Here is a 17,172-nt window from a genome sequence, read left to right as displayed (position 1 = left end):
TGCGCCAGACATAGCCAGGATCTGGTCCCTTCATCTACCAGGTTCTCTTTCCTGTCAGGTTAGGCTAGGCTTCTGCCCCATTCCAGCAGGCTCCACTCCATAACCTATCAGGCAGCATCCCTTACTTCAGAAAAGGGGAACCTGTGGCCTTTCAGGTGGTATTGGACTCCAAATCCCATCAGCCTTAGCCAGCATGGCTAATGGCTAGAGATGATATGAGCTGTATTCCAGCAACATATTTCAGGTTCTCCACCCCTGTCTTGTTATAGCCTCAGCCCTCTGGGTCTTAGGATCTCAGTGGACCAGGCAACCCTAAATCAGGTGGAGAAGCATCTGGGCAGATTGGCATGAAATGAAACGGCTAGATTCAAGTGTTCTGTTAACTAAGGCTTGGGTTACAGGGAGACTGAAGGCTTGTGGTGGTGGTCTGGATATTATTGCCCAAATCTTCAGAGATACAGACCCTGGGGGTCAGGGCAGAGCCTGAGAGGCTAGCAGGTTGTGGCAAAATGTCTCTGGTGGTTTGAGGTGGAGCCTGGAAGTGTGCAGTTGGTCTAGGGACTGGATCATGCTAGGGTCAGGGATGAGTCCTGTCACAAAAGCCCATAGTTTAGGTATCCTACGCCCATAGTTTAGGTCAGTGGTGTCCAAACTTTTTTCAAAGAGGGCCAGATTTGATGAAGTGATGAAGTGAAGGGCCGTGGGGGCCAACCAAAGTTGTTGACCTTATTTAGGATTGAAGTTGTTGAGCTTCTTTTAGGATTGAGGTCATTGAGGGGTTTTTTCTGACCGGCAGGCAGGATTAGGCCCCCAAAATGGACATAAATGGAGGTTTAACTAAGATTTTAATGTGTAGTGTGGAAGAGACATCATTCACTTAGAGTCCAAGGAGGAGGCAAAAATGCGGAGTCTTTGTGACTTTAAGATTGAATATTATGTGGTATGTTGCTTCCTTCTCTCTCTGTCATCCTGGGACTCTATGAACCAGGACTGTTTGTGAGCAAGATGGGAAAGTGACAGAGGTCAGTATCACCCAGTCTGAGCAGTAAAGATCTGGGCACACTGAACCATATGAACCAACAGAAATGTAGAGAATCACACAGGCTTAACTGCAACTTGAAGGTGTAGGTGCATATATAGGAGAAGAAGTGTGGTAAGAGACAGGATAAACAGGCTGGATTCATTAGGGTGGGGTCTAGAATTTATCTATTGCAGAAAACAGTATTGCAGAGGTGTAACCTGTTAAGGTGTGGCCAATTATGCATCATCACAAAGAGAGGGCAAAAGAGGACACAGATTTGCATCAAAATGGCAGGTGCTGATTTAGATGAATAGATGCACATTTATTAATAATTTCTAAGATTCAAATCCAAATACATAAAAAGAGCCCTACTGGATCAGGCCACATGATGGTTCTCACGGTTGCCAACCAGATGCCATCAAGGAAAACCCAAGCAGGACCTGAACACAAAAGCATTCTTCACCCTTGTGGCTTCTAGCACCTGGTATTCAGAACTATTACCGCCTCCAATTGTGGAGGCTGAGCAAAAGTGTCAGTGGATTAATCTAATCTTTTGAAAGAATTAGATAAATTAAGGGAGGATAAAGCTAATTCTTTTAAAAGATTAGATTAATCCAAGTTGGCAGCCATCACTGCCTCCTGTAGGAATAAGTACATCTCACCATAGTGGGGAAAACTGTGGCCAAGTGACCTGTGTACCTGCTCGGAATAAATGTTGGCACACAACTTCAAGGCCACGCCTTTCCTTTCTTTACCCCAGACCTGGACCAGAAAAGACCTGCAAATGGAGGGCACCTTCCAAGCAGGTTTTTTCTGGTTTGCTTTTAAATGCTGGTAAAAGTGCTTGTTATTGCTTTTAGAAATTGTTTGTTACATTTGTACTGGGACCTTATGGTGAAGCATGAGTAAAGGTAAAGGGACCCCTGACCGTTAGGTCCAGTCGCAGATGACTCTGGGGTTGCGGCGCTCATCTCGCTGTACTGGCCGAGGGAGCCGGCATACAGCTTCCGGGTCATGTGGCCAGCATGACTAAGCCGCTTCTGGCGAACCAGAGCAGTTCATGGAAACACCGTTTACCTTCCCGCCGGAGCGGTCCCTATTTATCTACTTGCACTTTGACGTGCTTTCGAACTGCTAGGTTGGCAGGAGCTGGGACCGGGCAATGGGAGCTCACCCCGTCGCGGGGATTCAAACCACCAACCTTCTGATCGGCAAGCCCTAGGCTCTGTGGTTTAGACCACAGCGCCACCAGCATCCCGAGGAAGCATAAGTAAGAAATCTAAATAAAATAATAATAATAATAATGATGTTTTGTATTGCTTATATGATGGCTTTATCATTATGCTATCAGCGTAATTGCTTACTCTTAGTGGTTACTTTTAAAAGAAGAAAAGGATTTTTGTAATGGTTGTAGTACGAAAAGAAAAATCTGTAACAATTGCATTCCCCCTTTTTTCAGTTTGTGTGTTACACACACACACTTTTAGCCAGTTTCAGTTTAAACCAGGAGGATGTATTGCAGCTGCCTTTCTTATCTAGCAGACAGGCAGACTTATTCCTCATTCACACTTTCCATGATGACATCAGCAAGCCTCCACCCATTACATTACAATGTACAGATCCATTGTGGCTGTTGCCATGGCAGTGAACTCATCAAATGATTAGCCGGTGAAATACCTGGGATGTCTTTGGCAAGGTGTCCATGAAACTCTGGGGGTGATGATGATGATAAATTTGCCATCCTGTTAACAAACATTTGGACTGACCTGTTCACACTGTAAGAGACCAATATGTTCTCATCCACTTCATGTCTCCTAATGGATAATATAACATTATAATGGAAAGGCACAGTTTAGATGCCATGACTGCCTTCTGTTTTGATGCTGTTTCCAGACATAGGCTTTCCCTGTGTGCTCACATTAGATGTTTGCCATCTAATCTATGTGAATAGACTCCCAGAAGCTGGGAAGAGGTTCCAGTGATTAGAGGGTCAGCCTTCATAGTCCCCCATAGTTCTTGGTCCCTTTCCCATGGCTCTGAGTCTCCACCTACATACTGTTGCATACCCCCCGCCACTCTATTCTTTACCAAAAAAAAAAAAAAAATCTCAGAAGAAATTCTGAGTCTTCAGAAAGCAAATTTAGAATAAATTATACTTTGCAACATTTATGCAAAATGTAGCAGCCTGCATAATTTATTCAAAAGGAAGGATTTGGCACACATGGTATTTTTCATAGTTCAAGGAATGACTCTAGGTTTTCTTCCAGGATTCTCTTTCTACTAGATTCTGCTGGCTCATGGTGACTCCCTCCTGCTGTCAATTTTGAAAGTAGAGGGCATGTAAAAGGGTGTTCATAGATCTCCCTTTTTTCACAGACAAAGCAAAGCCAAAGCCTCTATTCCAGCCATCCCCAACCTGCGGCCCTCCAGATGTTTTGGCGTACACCTCCCATGATCCCTAGCTAACAGGACCGGTGGTCAGGGATGATGGGAATTGTAGTCCAAAACATCTGGAGGGCCAAAGGTTAGGGATGCCTGCTCTATTCCAAAACCAGCCTCTTCCTGTCAGGTGAGCCAGTGAGCCAGTGAGTAGCATGTGGTTCTTTAAGTGGCTACTATTGTTTCAGTTTGAAAAGGAATGCTTAATTTATTTAGATTGCTCTCCCCCAGGACATATTCACAACCAGCATTAGGAACAGCTCTTAGTCTCACCTGTGACACTTGGGAACTAATGTAATGAAGCATGCTGTGATCCAGAGACTCGTTTTAATTGCAATTACAGGCTGGAAGGTGGATTCCTATCCTTGGGTCAACGCTTGATAGTATCGTTTCTGCCACTCTGAGCTTTTAGTTGGATTGTGTTCTTAAATCATGAATTATATTGCTTAATTTTAAGAAACAAAAGTATTAATTGGCCAGACTAAATCCCTGTGTAACCCAAACATCACCCGCATTTCTGAATGCTGGAGAAAGGAACTGACTTGAAGCTGCAATCCTATAAACACTTGTTCAGGTTTGTCCCATGAAACTTAATGGGTCTTAAATCCTAAGTAAACATGCACAGGATTTCATTGCAAGAGTTTTTTGAAAGCTAATTCAGCTTCAGAGATGCCATATGACAGCAATCTCCATCCTTTTCTGGCCGGGAACCCACCTTATAACTTGCATTTGGAGACCCTTTTCTTAACTTCTTGCCATATATTTGTATAGTGGCAGTGCTGTTTTTTACAACCCACTTTAGATCAGGCCATGACCACCAAGCTGTGGCCCCAATCTACTAGCTAAAAACTGACAGTGTACAAGATCCCTCCAAAGTTGGTTTAGCCTTAAATGAAATGAAATGTACCAATAAGTAAATAATAATAATCAAGACCACATATGACTTGACTGCAGTTTATTGAAAATGGCCACCTCCCAACAACATGGGAAGCAAACCATGGGAAATAAAGACAGGTGCAATGTAATTCACAAAACTGACACAAGAATGTACTTTTGATAATGAGATAGCTTTTCCAATGACACCATTATAGTAAATGATTGTTTACTCAGTGTTGTACAGGACCTTGTTGCTCTGTAGCCATGATCAGGCTGCCTGATCATTGATTAAATCATGACTTTGATTCAAGGGAGGAAATTCTCTATTTTCTTTTCTCTTTCTAGGCAGATAAGAGCAATCGTGACTTAGCATTATCAATGTTGGCTGGTCCAACATCAGCACATAGTCAAATACAGTGGGGACAAATTATGTCTTTTGGGAAGCAAGGAACTACAACAACACCTGGAGAGAACAACCAACTGGAAGAAGCCTCAAGAAAGAGAAGGAAAGGCCACTTCAATACAGAATGCCATGAACTGGCAGCCACCATAAAAAGCCAAAAAATGTACAGCATACTCTGAAAGAAACACACTCCTCCCCCTTCCCCCTTCCAGCTCCTCTCTGCTAACTGAAATCCTAAAATGCAACACCATCAGCATATTTCATTAGCATTCTCTACCAGCTATCTTCCACCATTGTACAACTAAGCAACAGGTGACAGAAGAAAGATGGAAGATGGTAAGGTTAATGGTGCTTTCTTGGGGAGCAAAATAGATACAACATTGTGTTTTAAAGGACACAGTTTGTTCTTTTCTGTATTACCAGGGTGGGGTTGAAGGTGTTGCGCTGATGCCACAAGAAGCTAGAAGATTTTTTTTTCCTTTTAGGGACCAGCTGGGACATTTAATGCCTTCCGCCTTTGATGGATGAGCTGCTTGTGGTGGTTCTCCTAATGATCGTGCTAGAGCCGGAACCGGAACCTTGAGAGTATCCACCACCGCCTATGCAGGAGCCTCCAGAGCCTCCTCCTCCTATGATTCCACCTCCGTAGCCCCCGCTTCCACCGCCATAACCTCCGCTTCCACCGCCATAACCTCCGCTTCCACCGCCATAGCCACAACTTCCACCGCCCATTCCTCCCCCTACGATGCTGCCGCCGCTAATGCCGCCGCCCATGCTACCAACGCTAATGCCGCCGCCACTCATGCCGCCACCGCCGCCAATTCCGCCCATGCCGCCGCCCATGCCGCCGCCAATTCCGCCCATGCCGCCGCCCATGCCGCCGCCAATTCCGCCCATGCCGCCGCTGCCAATTCCTCCCATGCCGCCGCCATATTGGGAACTCCTCACAGCTGCAAAGGAAACACAGGTTCAGTACATACACTTTCATGTTGAAAATAATTCATGTTTGAAACAGTGAAGGTGAACATGGAAGCTACTTACACACATGGACTTGGGATCCTTGGCCACTCAGCCTGTTTAGGAATAAGAAAAATTGGTCACAAAATGAAACAAAACCTTCTTTTCACTACAAGTATGATCACTTAATCCAGGCTTCCTCAACTTCGGTCCTCCAGATGTTTTGAGACTACAATTCCCATCATCCCTGACCTCTGGTCCTGCTAGCGAAGGATCATGGGAGTTGTAGGCCAAAAACATCTGGAGGGCTAAGTTTGAGGAAGCCTGACTTAATAGGCAGAGTGGTTTCTGCAGATAATAGTAATCCTGTCTAGCATCTGTGAGTCATAGAATTACTAGGCCCGACTTACAAGTGATCCAAAAAGCCATGTAGTCCTACGCCCATTTTACAAGGCTAGACCTTCCATCCTCCACCCCCCAAAATTCCCTCCTGCAAATCAATCCATATAATCTGGACCAATGAGAAACAAGCAGAGAAGGCAGAGTGCTACACAACGTCGTCAAAATAAGTAAAGGAAAGCACACAATACACCAAGGAGGCATAACAAATTAACAAAACAAAACAAACAATAAAACCACCAAGGACATTCCTTCTGGAGCCATAACAAATTTGCTCCCCATAATTTGGATGTCCAATATGCCACTAAGCATTCTATGAATGTTCAAATATTTGCAGAATCCTTCCTGAACCCACAATATAGGCAGATGCTGCTTGCAGACACTTGGTCCAGTTAACCTACAAAGAAAAAAAATTCCCTCTGTGGAAGGTTGCAATGGTCACCCACCTGCTCTCTTCTCCTTCCAGCAGTTTCCTGTACATGGCAATCTCAATGTCCAGAGCAAGCTTGACGTTCAGCAGTTCTTGGTACTCTTTCAATAGGCGAGCCAACTCTTCCTTGTCCTTTGTCAGGGCACATTCCAATTCTTCCAGTTTCTGCCTAGCATCCCGGAGGGCTAACTCGCCACGCTCCTCAGCTTCAGCAATAGCTGACTGCAGCTGAGCACACTGCAAGACAAGAAGAAGGGAAAGATAAAAACTTTTCTGTTTCCACTATGACTGAGACCTTGGGATGGACTTTTTGGAATCCCAGCCTTCCTTGTTGCTTTGTTCACCTACCCAGCTATTTAACAAGCCTCCCAGGCAGGGATTACATCAGAAGCCCAGGTTTTTCTGACAGCTGTTCAGTCCAATCTCTGAATATCTGTCTCATTATTCCTGTTTATCACCTGAAACCCTGAATTTAGGAACAAAGGCTGGGAACAGACTGATCCATCCCTGATCTGAGCACCCATCAGGGATAATTGTTTCCAGGTCAAAGAATGGGATTTATAGGCCAGCCTGGACCCATAGTGCCAAGGGATATGGCCATGTTAATGATCTTAGTAAAAGAAAGATGCTGAGGCTCAAAACTGCATAGGAGTCTTTGTCACTGCCCTGAAAGATGCTTTCAAGATGCCACGAGCATCCTTTCCCAACCTGTTGCCCACCAGATGTTGCTGGACTGGCCATTGGCCATGCTGAATGAGACTGATGAGAGTTGGAGTCCAATGACATCTGGAGGAAAGACTTCTTGTGAGTGCTCAGCAGTGGTGGGAACCAACACTTTGCCTGAACTGAGCCATCTCTTTCAAGTCTGAATCCTGATGTTCCAAACAGGTTCAGAGGCTGAGTCCAGGTAAGCCTGGGATCAAGTTCAGCTCTCCCAACACATGTCTTTTCTACTTATTGGTATGTTAGATGTCATTATTTAATGGAGAAAATTAAGCAATATTTGGGGTTTTTTGGTAAGTCACCCTCCAGGTGCTTTTTCCGGTCTTCCTGTACTAAGGTATCTCAGCTGACACTTGACACCTTAGCACATTTCCACAGAAGAGTGGCAGCTTCTAGCACCAGTTGATGTGTGAGAGACTGAGAACTCTCTGTAGAATATGGAGCAACACTTCTGACATTATACTGCACATTAAGGCAGCAGTTTGGAGAGGGCACCAGACAGAGGCTATTCCAAGTGGCCTCCATGTGGCCAAGATGAATGTGCTGATCCCTCATTGCCAACATTCATGCATCTTGAATTAGAGTATCCTGAGTCCATTGCTGAGCAACAGTTGTAAGCCAAGGTCCTCCCCAGAAAGGAGCTCTTCCTCTCCAAGGCATGTGTACGTGTGCAGTGAAGCAGAGTTTCTGCCAGATTCCTTTTAGGCAGGAGACAAGACTCAGAACAGAACGACTGCTGCCTGCACAATCCACTAAGTGATGAGTCAGCATCCCTTCTCGCTCAGATGTTTAAAACTCCCTTATACAAACTCAGATCATTTGATCATCTAGGTCAGTATTGATTACACAACCCTTCCCTAACATGGTTTAGACTACAGTTCCCATTATCCACAACTATTAGCTATGCTGACTGGGGTTTCTGGGAATTGTAGTCCAGAATATCTCAAGGGTGCCAGGCTGGTCCAAATTGACTGACTGCAGCTCCCCAAGATTTACAGATAAGACTTGGTTTAAAGCCAAAATGTTTCCACCCTAAAAGCCTCCCATGTTCAAATTGCAACATGATGTCCCTTGAACCACCCAGGCTTCTCAGGGAAATGTAACTTCAATCACTGTCACGCCTGAATTTACATACAGGCAATGCAATTTGCATTGTGTGCTTGCCTGATCTGATGCAACGGTTGAACAAAGCCACCGCCATCCTTAATAGATTGCAGAGTGTTGAGAGATTGGAAGGGCAATTCTAAAAGAGAATAATGGGCATCAGGCATCTTCCAGAGATAAATGTATGAAGTTGCTGAGTCAGGATACCATCAATTTCAAGAGAGGCATTTGGTCTCTTCCAAGGTCTAAGACAGGTCTAATTCCAGGTCTAAGACCTGGAATTATCGAGGATTGGACTAGGAGCTTCCACAAGCTATCATTGAGCTAAAGCCCATCTGATAGCTAAGATGAGCTTTACACCCATGTGGTATGATGTGGACCTCCTGAAAAAGAAGACACTTTTCAGCCTTTGCCCAAATGGAATGTTCATTGCCATACCTGCTTCTTGACACGGTCAATCTCCCCACGCAGTCTCTGAATGTTCCTAGTCAGCTCTTGAATCTCATGTCTGGTGTTAGTCAGGCTGTCCCCATGTCTTCCAGCTGTGTTTTGCAGAGCTTCATACTGTTGGGCAGAAACAGTGTTGTGTTTAAGAAACAAAGCAAAAGTTCCTCCAGCAATGTTCTAATCATGGATACCATCCAAAGGTCCCTCTGCCACAACACATTAGCTTCAAGCACAGGGGTCATGCAGGGGCAGATCAGGGTACTATGGTGCCCTGTTCAAGGCCAAAACTTGGTGCCCCCTTCAGTCCTTGCAGTGCCTTTCTAAAGGTAGGTGAGGAAGTGCCCTGCTTTGGGAAGGAGGTATGAGGACTCTGGCAGGATTCCAGGGTCCTCCTACCTCCTTCCCAAAATCATGAAGGTGCTAACTAGATGAACTCTATGACCCTGTCAGAGCCTCGTGACTCCTTCCTAAAGCCCAGTACCCCTTTTTCTCAGCACTCAGCTCAGGCACACTGCTCACACAGCCCTAAATCCATCCCTGGTTCATGATGGAAGCAGCAAACTGCAGAGAACTTCTCACTATGCTACAAGCCTATGTTGATATTATTACACCAGTTTGACTATCATGGCTTCATCAAAGGACTAGGAATTGTGGCTGCCATTTTAAATGACATGGCTTCCTCGGAAATCTGTAACCTTTCTATTTTATTCCTATAATCTGTTTTCTATTCTTTTTTCTGTATTTCATAAACTCAATAAAAAATATTATAAAAAAAATAAATAAATGACATGGCTTCCCCCACCTCCAAATAATATTCTAGTTTGGCTAAGGAGCTAAGAATTCTCGGTTCGAGATTTGCAGTGACTTTCCTTCCTTCACAGGGGTCCCATTGAAAAAGTGATCTGCCCTCAGGTCCCTTGCAATAGAAATAAAACCCAGGAGACCACAAGGCATGTCAGGTTTCCTCTTTGCTTGATTCCTTACCTGGCTATGGTACCAACTTTCAGCCTCAGCTCGGCTGCTCCGGGCAATCTCTTCATATTGGTTTCGTACTTCATCAATGATGCCTTCCAAGTTGAAGTGGCTGCTGTTATCCATACTCACCACCACAGAGGTGTCATGACCACCCATCTGGACCTGAGACAGTTCCTGTTAAAGGACCAAAAAGCCATCAATCAGCAAGACTTGCAGTCTGCCTCATTTCTGCCATTTCTCCCCTGATTCACCACTCATGGGGAAAAACCCCAATTAATATCAATTATGTTTGAACTAATTACGGCAATATAAATTATGTCTCCACAAGCATGATTTTGATGCGTCTGGGTTGTAATTGCTTTCGTGCTTTTTCATAGCTTTCACTTTTTTAAAAAGAATGCAAGTTTCTAGATCTCAGAGAGGAAAGGGGGGGGGAAACAAACTTGAAACTTGCCATGCTGTTACACTGATTAAGCTTTTTGTTTCAGGTACAGGGCATAGAGCAATCCAACCTAAGGTGAACACAGATATCCCCATCCCAGTTTAATTGTGGTGGCTGGGAGGAAGTTCAGCACAGTCAAGGAAAGTACAGAATCACTAGGATGGAGTGAGGCTTCTGGGGCTATCCATCTTAGTCCTTTGGTCCTCTGTGACTATCACATACTTTCCTCTGGTTCCTTGCATCCCTCCCTCAAAACTATGCGGAGTGGTAAGTAACATTCCCATGTATGCCTTCATCTATTTTAAGGAGAGGGAATTCAGTTCCTTTGAATGTGGGTTCAGTGGGTGATGGTAGAAGAGAGAGTATTCTTAGCTAGCAGATGGAATGGATAGATTCCTTACCTGTTGGAAGATACATCTAAGGAATTGGATCTGTTCAGCTAGAGCACCCACTTTGGCCTCCAAGTCAGTCTTGGTCATGTAAGCACAATCCACATCCTAGAAGAGAGATTATGGGGAATGCAAACTTTAAAGCTCCACAGAGTGTTATCACTGACTGAGGCACAACATACAAGAGTTTAGGCATGTCCACATAGATAACATTTTATTCTCCATTCCTGTTGGGATGTTTAGCTATGATGACTCAACAGGGACTCTGCTTCCCCTATGAAGACATAATTAAAGGCAGGGTGTTCCTAGCATGCACAGATTTCTTTCCCTCTTCACCAATAAACCTCAGGAATTCCCCACACATTTGGCCGAAGGGGGAAAGGACTTCTGGGTCAGAGGGTGGGGCTGCCAAGCAGGCTTAATCCAACAGTTCCTCTCAATTTATTAATGAAACAATGGATTTTTAAACAAATTACCCTGGATGCATAGGAAGCAGCAGTTTAATCTACGCTGTCATGTTTTGCAGTGTGCCCCTGCAATTTCTATGATTGCCCTTTTGAACTGTTATAGATCCAGTATAATTTGCTACTATGAGCTCTCCAGTGAGAGCTAAAGATGAGTGATAGGTGTCTTGTGGGGTTCAGCTGTTCTCCAAAAGGCCATTAAACATGTTTGCAGGCCCAAGAGAACCAGAGGTGGTGCAGTAATTAAAGTATCAGATCAGGACCTGGGAGAAAAGGTTTCCGATCCACACTCAGCCATGAAGCTTGCTGGCTGACCTTAGACCAGTCACAGATTCTCAGTCTAACCTACCTCACAGGGATACAGTGAGGATAAAATGGGGAAGGGGGAAGCACATTTGCCAACTTGTGCTAATATGTCAGGGAGAAGGCCTATACAGTGGTACCTCTGGTTACAGATGCTTCGGGTTACGCATTTTCAGGTTACGGGCGCACTGAAACCCGCAAGTACCGGAACGGGTTACTTCTGGGTTTCAGCGCTTGCACATGTGCAGAAGCACTAAATCATGATTTGTGCATGTGCAGAAACGCCAGATTACATCACGCACGTGCACAGATGTAGCACTGCGGGTTGAGAATGCTGTAGGTTGTGAATGTGCCTCCCACACGGATCACGTTCGCAACCCGAGGTTCCACTGTACTTGTAGCCTTGACTTCCCCCTGACATATGGGAGAAAACAACATTTCTATGCAATGGCTTGAAAACATTCTGATGCCCTATTCAATTCTATCCCACCACGATGCCTTCTCTATTTACAGTATGCTGCCAAGCGCCACTTCTCACCTTTTTCAGCACCACAAATTCATTCTCAGCAGATGTGCGCCTGCTGATCTCTTCTTCATACCTGTTTAAACCAGAAAAAAGAGGTCACAATGAGCTCACTGAGATAGACAACTGCTAGTGTATAAGATGCCAAGGTATTAAAATAAACCACACAAGCTGAACATTGCAAATCCCCCAGAGAAACACACACACACACACACACACAGCTACTCAGATTAGTGTTTCCAACCTTCTGTTGTACTGCAGAAGGTTGTAGTGCAGAGTGCAACCTGCACTTGTTTGGAATGCCCTGGAGCTGAGGACAATTTCATTATTCTGAACCAAAGTCACTTAATGATTAACGGCAGATCTCCCCCTGAAGCACAAATAGTGGTGACGAAGCACCTTTCATTTTTGGTTGTTCCTTACTTGTTCTTGTAGTCTTCTACAAGGTGCTGCATGTTCTGAAGTTCTGATGCCAGCTGTGACTTCTGCATACGGATTCGTTCAATTTTGCTTCTCAGGCCGTTGATGAATTGCTGGAAGTCACTATCCAGGTTCTGCTGTGGGCCTCGGCCCTGGGTTTGCTGCTGTAAGATCTGCCATTTGGTTTGCAGAACCTTGTTTTGTTGCTCTAGGAACCGGACCTGAAACCCAAGAAATGGAAGATGTATAAGACGTTGAAGAGGTTCGGCATCATAGCACATTGGAGATGGGTGGTAACAGCAAAGTCCATTCTTTCACAGGTTACTGGATCCACATGAAGGCAACCTGGCTAAGCCCCAAATTACACTCTGCTTCCCCTGTTTGTTGTTACTCTGAATTAATAATTTCAGAATTGGAAACACTCGCAATTTTCAGTGTCTGGGGGCCAGCGGAACCTTACCATTTCCTTAGAACTATGCTTTGTGGTTCTCATAGCAGGGCCACAGATCAGTGCCTGCTCCCCAAGTGATGACACAACATAAGAAACTGGGATGAAAGGTCATTTTTATGGTGACCGTAAAATGTAGCTGTGCAATAATAAACCAGTGTTGGCACTGTAAACTACAGTTGCTTCTATCTGGGCAACACCACCCTGGCTTGAGGTAGCAACCCACCAGAGTGGATCAGCTCTTGCCACAGCCACAATGCCCTAAAGGCAGCCTGAGGAGTCCATACTTGCTCTCTGGTCTGCATTCACCAGTAAGAGGACCACCTAGACTGAGTTCCGCGTCCTCCCGCATCATCTCAAACTTTCAAGAAGTAATAGCTCAGTATAGAGCCTCTGCTTTGCATGCAAAAGATCCCTGTCATCTCCAGGTAAGACTAGGTGAGACTCCTTTCTGAATACCTAGAGAGTCTCAGCCAGTCAATGTGGACAATACTGAATATGATGGATCAATGCTCTGACTCAATGCAAGGCAGTTTCCTATGTTCCTTCACTCTACATGCCTCAAGCTGCTCACCAAATATTCTACACTTATGTCCACCATACCCACCCTCAAACTGACCAGAAAGCAAATCAGCCACAAGAGAATCACACCAAAAAAGAGATATGACTGTGATGGAAAGGATGTGCTCAAAGGTGGATCTTAAGCCCACCCCAGATAAATCCTATTCTGACCACACAAATAACAGGCCACCATAGCCCTGGCTATCAGCCCCAGGATGACTAGGTAGGTGGGTAGCTGCACCAAAGGGATAGAAGAGTTCCAGGCAGTGTTGCCTTGTGTAGGGTCTTATGAAGGGTCATTCCTGAGTCATAGCATGCTACCCTCTTCATTCAATCCAGAAGCAGCGGGGAAATTCCCCCCGATCAATGTCAGGGAAATGACATTGCATGTAAGACAGTCAAAGGTTGCCATCTGTAATTAATGTATATCAGGTAGGAGGACTGGGGGGACCCCTACTGTAACCCTGGAGAGCCTAAGCCAATCAAAATAGACAACACTCGGCCAGATAGACCAGCGGGCTGAGTCAGCAGCAGCTTCATATGACATATATTAGGACTGAAGTTGATGGACTGCAACTCCCACCATCCCTCACACTAGCCATGCTAGCTGGGGCTGATAGGAGATGAAGTCTAATATCATCAGAAGGGCACCAGGTTCCCCTGACAAATACAAAAAAGCTACTTTAGTTTTAACAGGCATGCAACTCACAGCTAAGAAGTTTTGCTAGTCATACCAAAAGATTTTTTGCTTCCTTAGAATCCTTGCTTTGGGTTATATCCAGTGCTAGTCCTACTCAGAATAGGTCCATTGAATTTAATGGACCTAAGTTAGTCATATCCATTGACTTAAATGGATCTACTCTGAGCAGGAATACCATTGGATATAATCCAATGTTTCAGCAGAGGAGCTCCCCAAAATCCCTTTGAATTTTGCTTGAAGCCAAGTTTCAGGCAACGTCAATTTTAAATGGCATGTTGTCCTGTGTCCCAATGCATCCCATTGGGCCAATTCTGCACACTTCCTTGAGCAGCTCTTAACACTTAGTTAAACTTTTTCCATTTCATATGTCTTGTGAAACCATATACATCCATGTACCTGTAACACACACATTTCTCCCAATGAATCTAACTTGTGTCTTAGCCAACACCAATAAAAAAGTAGCAACATACTATTGCTATCCTGGAGTCTCTTGGTGAATCTGCTGGTTAATGCAAAGACTCCAGACATCTGCTTCTGCTTAATTTTCTTAATATTGGGTGGGTGGGAGGAACAGAGCAAATGTTCTTCCCTTTGTTTCATGCCACAAACATATTCAACACCCTGATCATCTGCCATTGCAAATGGCCTTAACTGACATTAATGGCTTGTAAACAGTTAACTAGGAGGCTGTTACAGATATTGTGATATATAGGTATCACTGCCCTGAGTGATACAAATGCATGTAGAAGGGTAGGATATAAATGCTGGTATAAATGCATAAAGCAAAGAACTCATAATTTCAGAATTTAAGTAAAATATTCCGTGGCAATTAAATCCCATCTAATCCATAATGTAAACCTCAAAATTCAAGCTTCCATATTTTCAGACGTTACTCAACTGTTCATAGCAAAAATTAACTGCATTTTCCCAGACAACACGCGTTATGTGAAATCAGTCAGACTGCATCACTTCCTTTTCTGGCAGCTTACCTTGTCAATGAAGCTAGCAAATTGATTGTTGAGACTCTTGATTTGCTCTTTCTCCTGATTTTTCACTTGCTGGATCTGGGGGTCAATATCTACACGAACTGGTCTCAGAAGGCTTGGGTCTATTTGGACAGTGCCAATGCCTCCACCACTAACACCAGGGCCAATTCCCCCACCGAAAGGACCACCGCCCATTCCTCCACCGCCATAACCACCACCGAAAGGACCACCGCCCATTCCTCCGCCACCATAACCACCACCCATTCCTCCACCACCATAACCGCTGCCCATTCCTCCACCACCATAACCACCACCCATTCCTCCACCACCATAGCCGCCGCCCATTCCTCCACCACCATAACCACCGCCTATTCCTCCACCACAGATCCCACCACCATAGCCGCCACCCATTCCACCGCCATAGCCATAGCCTCGTCCATAGGAAATTCTTGTTCCTCTACTGCCATAGTTATGGAGGCTCCTGCTGCCATATTGCCCTCTTATGCCTCCACCATATCCCTGGCATGATGAAGAATAGCCAATTCTACTTCCTCCTCCTCCACCACCGCCAATAACAGAAGTTGAGCTGTAGCCTCTGCGGCTCACTTTGCTGGTTTTGACAGACATCACTGTGACAGAGTTGAACGAGGAGCAGAGAAAATGATCAAGCCCAGAGGTTGCAATGCAAAAAAAGGAGATGAAGAGATGTGCAGAGCCCAAGGGAAGCAAATCCCTCTGGATCCGGAGTTGGAAAGAGCCTCCCTTATATCTGCTTTAGGGAGGAGCTGGGCTTGAGTTTGCATGGGCGGGAAGAAGGATATCATTGTATTGTGCTCATGAACTTGGTGTGGTTGACAGATCTTCATCTTCAATTTTCCAAACACTGACCCTACCCATTAGCACACCCCTTCACTGCCAAAGGAAGAGAAGGCGATGATGATGACCAATGATGGCACAATGTCTTTGCAGTGACTAAGATACTTTAAGCTTGATTATTTTGTCTGGGGAGTAGGCTCTTTAATTGACACAGTGCATCACTCTTAATTCTCAATGGAGGTCCTATCTATCAGTATCTTCATCTGCATTTCTAATTGCAAAGCTCCATGGCAGGCAGCCGCTTTGCAGCATGCAAAGCATTAGCACGCCTTTCACAATCCCCAAAAGCACGCCCGCAATTACACCCTAAATCTGCCTCTATGTGGAAAATTGCCTTTGGCTCCCTAAGAGCAGTTTCTCAACTTGAAGTTCACGGAGGATCTTCATCACCTTGGTAAACAAAATGCTTTGTCAGAGCAGATCTGTCTGGACTCTTCTCACATGGGCATCCCTAAAACTCCTTGGGACAGCAGCAGTTCCTTTACTCCAAGAAGCTAGCAACAACACTGAATAAATCTTAAGACGGGCAACACCAGCTAAAAGAGAATGGAGATCACATGCTGATGAACAAATGATGGACATCCATGGAGGACACTTCTCTTTTTACTTTGGATGGTGGGCATAAGGAAACAAAGAGGCGACTGAGGCATGCAACCCTCTGCTTTGGTGGAGATGGTAGCTTGTGGATGGCAAAGCTCAAGAAGAACGGATGGGCTAAAACAGCAGAAGGGAAAGGATCAACTGTTCTGCAGGACCTTCGAGATGGCCTGATTAATTGCAGCATGAACTTCCATGCAATAAGAACAAAACTGTTTCTACTTCTTCTCTCTGTCTGTCTCTGTCTCCTTCCAGGTCACATGTAGGAATCCCATAAGATACACGCTGTGCTCAGCCAATTTATAGACTTTAGAATCTGAGTTAGCTTGTTTCATAAAATTTATATGCCACTTGATTGTGGAGGGAAACCAAGCAAACAAATTTTTTAAAAAGTTTTTAAAAGATACATATAAATGAATGTATATGTGTTACGGAGGGGAAAAAGGGAAGCAGTCAAACGTGTGAAGGTAGATTAGAAAGATTGGATGGGTCATTGATGGAGAGATGAGCAAACAATTGTGAAACAGATTGGATGGTAAACTTCGAGCTTAAAGAAATTGCTATTCAGGCCACCTGAAAATGGGACCTAGCAGTCACCTAGCTGCTTATGAAGCAAAGGCAACATTGTGAAGAAAGTCATTGTGAAATGTACTTTTTTATTATTATTATTATGAAATGCATTCATCACG

The 17,172-nt window shown here is 44.6% G+C and overlaps 2 protein-coding genes across 2 annotated transcripts in view; both read right to left on the bottom strand.

Annotated features, from left to right (window-relative positions):
* LOC310840203 (retinol dehydrogenase 7-like) overlaps positions 1-17,172 on the bottom strand; it is a 486,845-nt gene that overhangs the window by 210,463 nt on the left and 259,210 nt on the right. The gene's annotated exons all lie outside the window — the stretch shown is intronic.
* Positions 4,401-15,759, bottom strand: LOC310840154 (keratin, type II cytoskeletal 7-like). The gene is made up of 9 exons (XM_083729411.1): positions 15,014-15,759; positions 12,319-12,536; positions 11,911-11,971; positions 10,618-10,713; positions 9,784-9,948; positions 8,791-8,916; positions 6,542-6,762; positions 5,781-5,812; positions 4,401-5,689 (listed from the first exon to the last, which is right to left on the bottom strand). Exons 1-9 carry the CDS (start codon positions 15,635-15,637, stop codon positions 5,241-5,243), a joined length of 1,992 nt encoding a protein of 663 aa, XP_083585537.1. The 5' UTR covers positions 15,638-15,759; the 3' UTR covers positions 4,401-5,240.

Source organism: Podarcis gaigeae (assembly GCF_964106915.1).
Source record: "Podarcis gaigeae genome assembly, chromosome: 2".
NCBI lineage: Eukaryota > Metazoa > Chordata > Lepidosauria > Squamata > Lacertidae > Podarcis > Podarcis gaigeae.
The sequence above is the reverse complement of the archived record's forward strand: the minus strand, read 5'-3'. Positions and strand labels throughout refer to the sequence as shown.